Source organism: Gekko japonicus, unplaced genomic scaffold (assembly GCF_001447785.1).
Source record: "Gekko japonicus isolate JY-2015 unplaced genomic scaffold, Gekko_japonicus_V1.1 scaffold3786, whole genome shotgun sequence".
Taxonomy (NCBI): domain Eukaryota; kingdom Metazoa; phylum Chordata; class Lepidosauria; order Squamata; family Gekkonidae; genus Gekko; species Gekko japonicus.
In genome coordinates this window covers 97,856-101,288 of record NW_015172131.1, presented here as the reverse complement: position 1 = coordinate 101,288, position 3,433 = coordinate 97,856, and the positions used below count along the sequence as shown (strand labels likewise).

The window sequence follows — 3,433 nt, the reverse complement described above, 5'->3', positions numbered from 1 at the left end:
TTGGGAGACCATTGTAAGAGATTGTTGAAGTTCTTGCAGTTGCGTTGAAACAGGTTGTAAAAGTGCCATGAATGTTGCTGCCATGCTTTTCTCAAGTTGCTGTAATGAGGGGAAAAAATTCTGATGGGAGACACCAAGGCCTTCTTCGCCGGGAAGTATACCCTCCGCCGCCATTTTGGTGCTAGATTGGCCTGTTGTGCCTCGAGAAGGAGAGGTGTTTTGATTCGGAAAATAGTCCGAAACAGAGGTCTTTTGGGCTGTTTTTTTTTGTTCTTGATGGCGGAAGATCTGGCCATAATAGGGCCAGGTTTGATGGTGGGTAAAGGGGCTTAGGGTGATGAGGCAGGGAGGTTATCGGAGGAACTCACCATTCAGGTGACCATTCCTTTCGGCAGTGATGCCACGCCACCAGGGACCTACATACCTGAGGGACCGCCTTTCCCCACATGTTCCCCAGAGAACACTGCGATCAGGGTCCCAACATCGATGGGCCCTCCCCAGACCCATGGATGCCAGGCTAGCTACAACCAGGGTCAGGGCTTTCTCAATGGTGGCTCCTCTCTGGTGGAATGAGCTCCCAGCAGAGATCAGGGCCCTGCGGGACCTCATACAGTTCCGCAGGGCCTGCAAGATGGAGCTCTTCTGCCAGGCCTTCAATTTAGAGCTGCCCTGAGAACCTTTTCCCTGAAGGTACTAGAACAGCCTTTGCCAGCTGCACAAAGGTTAGATCTTTTGGGCTGACCACTACGATGGAATACTGAAGGCCAACCACCATCATCTAATAACCTATTAATGTTATTAATGTTGGCACCCTTTAGTGTGGAATGGTTTATACGATTTTAGGACTACTTAAATTGCTTACCCGTGTGTTTTTATTCTTTTATGTAAGCTGGCCTCAGCTGGGAAGGTGAGGTAAAAATTTGATAATAAATAAAATAAATAAAAAATGAATAAACTACATTCTCAGTCTTTTGGAACCTCCAGCACCAGGGTGTTTGAAGAACCTGATCAGAACCAGCAATAGGAAAGTTTCACCCTTGTATAGATTCTCTGAGGAACATGAAGATTGGATCTGTGCCTCACGGCCTTGCCACCCATTGAACATTGATAAGGTTCCTTCCCTGAGAGGACCCGTTGATGATAAAGGAGAGATCAGCTGCTCCTTCATCCAGAAGAGCCCTTTGCCATTCCTTGCTTTCTTCCCTCTGGAATCATTCTGAAGTTTTGAACATGGCTAAAGCTCTTTCCACACACTATTTTGAACATTTCTTGGGGGTTAGCGTAAGGTTTCTCTGTAGTTTCAAGCTTCTTACAGCAGTTTGCATCTTTTCAGTGGTTTGTATACGTTGAGTGAAATAGGAGGAAAGCTCTTTTCTCAGCTAAGTAGTTACATCATTTCTCCTTCTGTGTGTTCCTCATTGCAGTAAAAGAGTGTCACTCTGACTGAATCTCTTTCCACGCTTTGAGAATTTATAAGTTTTTATTGGTACTGAATCTAATTCCAAACTCTGAGCATTCAAAAGGTTTCTCCCCTGTGTGCATTTTTCGATGTAGCTGAAGAGTGCCACTGTGACTGAATCTCTTTCCACACTCTGAGCATTCAAAAGGATTCTCCCCTGTGTGGGTTCTTTGATGCACCTGAAGATTGTAACTCCTATTGAATCTCTTTCCACACTCTGAGCATTCAAAAGTTTTCTCCCCTGTGTGATTTCTTTGATGCACCTGAAGATTGTAACTCCTACTGAATCTCTTTCCACACTCTGAGCATTCAAAAGGTTTCTCCCCTGTATGGGATCTTTGATGCAGTTGAAGACTGCAACTGTGACGGAATCCCTTTCCACACTCTGAGCATTCAAAAGGTTTCTCCCCTGTGTGGGTTCTTCGATGCAGGTGAAGACTGTAACTGTGACGGAATCTCTTTCCACACTCTGAGCATTCAAAAGGTTTCTCTCCTGTGTGGGTTCTTTGATGTAGGAGAAGAGTGCCACTGTGACTGAATCTCTTTCCACACTCTGAGCATTCAAAAGGTTTCTCCCCTGTGTGGGTTCTTTGATGTAGGAGAAGATTACTACTCTGACTGAATCTCTTTCCACAGTCTGAGCATTCAAATGGTTTCTCCCCTGTGTGGGTTCTCTGATGCAGTTGAAGATTGGTACTCTGAATGAATCTCTTTCCACACTCTGAGCATTCAAAAGGTTTCTCCCCTGTGTGGGTTCTCTGATGCAGTTGAAGATTGCCACTATGACTGAATCTCTTTCCACACTCTGAGCATTCAAAAGGTTTCTCCCCTGTGTGGGTTCTATGATGCCGTTGAAGATAGCTTTTGTCACTGAATCTCTTTCCACACTCTGAACATTCAAAAGGTTTCTCCCCTGTGTGGATTCTATGATGCCGTTGAAGATCGCTTCTTTCACTGAATCTCTTTCCACACTCTGAGCATTCAAAACGTTTCTCCCCTGTGTGGGATCTTTTGTGCTTCTGAAGAGTGCTACTCAGACTGAATCTCTTTCCACACTCTGAGCATTCAAAACGTTTCTCCCTTGTGTGGATTCTCCAATGGCATTTAAGATTCCCCCACACACTGAATCTCTTTCCACACTCTGAGCATTCATATCGTTTCTCCCCTGTGTGGGTTCTCTGATGCTGTTGAAGATGGCCACTCTGACTGAATCTCTTTCCACACTCTGAGCATTCAAAAGGTTTCTCACCTGTGTGGATTCTTAGATGCCGTTGAAGATTGCCACTCTGACTGAATCTCTTTCCACACTCTGAGCATTCAAAAGGTTTCTCACCTGTGTGGGTTCTCTGATGCCGTTGAAGATAGTTACTGGTACTGAATCTCTTTCCACACTCTGAGCATTCAGAAGGCTTCTCACTTTTGTGCGTTCTTCGATGCAGTTGAATACTGCCACTGTGACTGAATCTCTTTTTGCATGCAGAACATTTGAAAGGTTTCTTCCCTCTGTTGGTTGTCAGATGGTTTTGAAGTTTCCCACTCACACTGCATCTCTTTCCACACATTGAGCATTCAAAAGGTTTCTCGACTCTATGTATTCTTTGGTGTACAAAGGGCTGTGGTCTGTTTCTGGAGTACTTTTCCCACCAAGTGGATTTACTTGCCTTCATTATCCTGTGCTTTGGAATATGTACATTATGCTGTCTTCCATCTCTCTTCTCAACCATATCACCGCCTTTCTTTCTCATCAGTCCACCTTGATTTCTGACATTTTCCTCCAAGTCTTCATTTTTAACTTTATCTGGCATTTGCTGATGAACTGCCTCATCCTCTTCCTTCCTCTGATCATCTTCTGCTGGAAAAAACAGGGAGATCCTGTTAGCACCTGGACGGGCTTGGAAGGTCCAAAGGCATCTATGTGACTCCTGTAGATAAGGACTGATGGTCCTCGACCTTTCCCCAGAATATCTAGTATTT

General features: G+C 44.7%; 1 protein-coding gene across 1 annotated transcript; it reads right to left on the bottom strand.

Annotated features, from left to right (window-relative positions):
• Positions 1-1,099: 1,099 nt before the first annotated feature.
• Positions 1,100-3,161, bottom strand: LOC107118645 (zinc finger protein OZF-like). Its single transcript, XM_015421009.1, has one exon. It carries the CDS (start codon positions 3,124-3,126, stop codon positions 1,471-1,473), a length of 1,656 nt encoding a protein of 551 aa, XP_015276495.1. The 5' UTR covers positions 3,127-3,161; the 3' UTR covers positions 1,100-1,470.
• Positions 3,162-3,433: the final 272 nt, after the last annotated feature.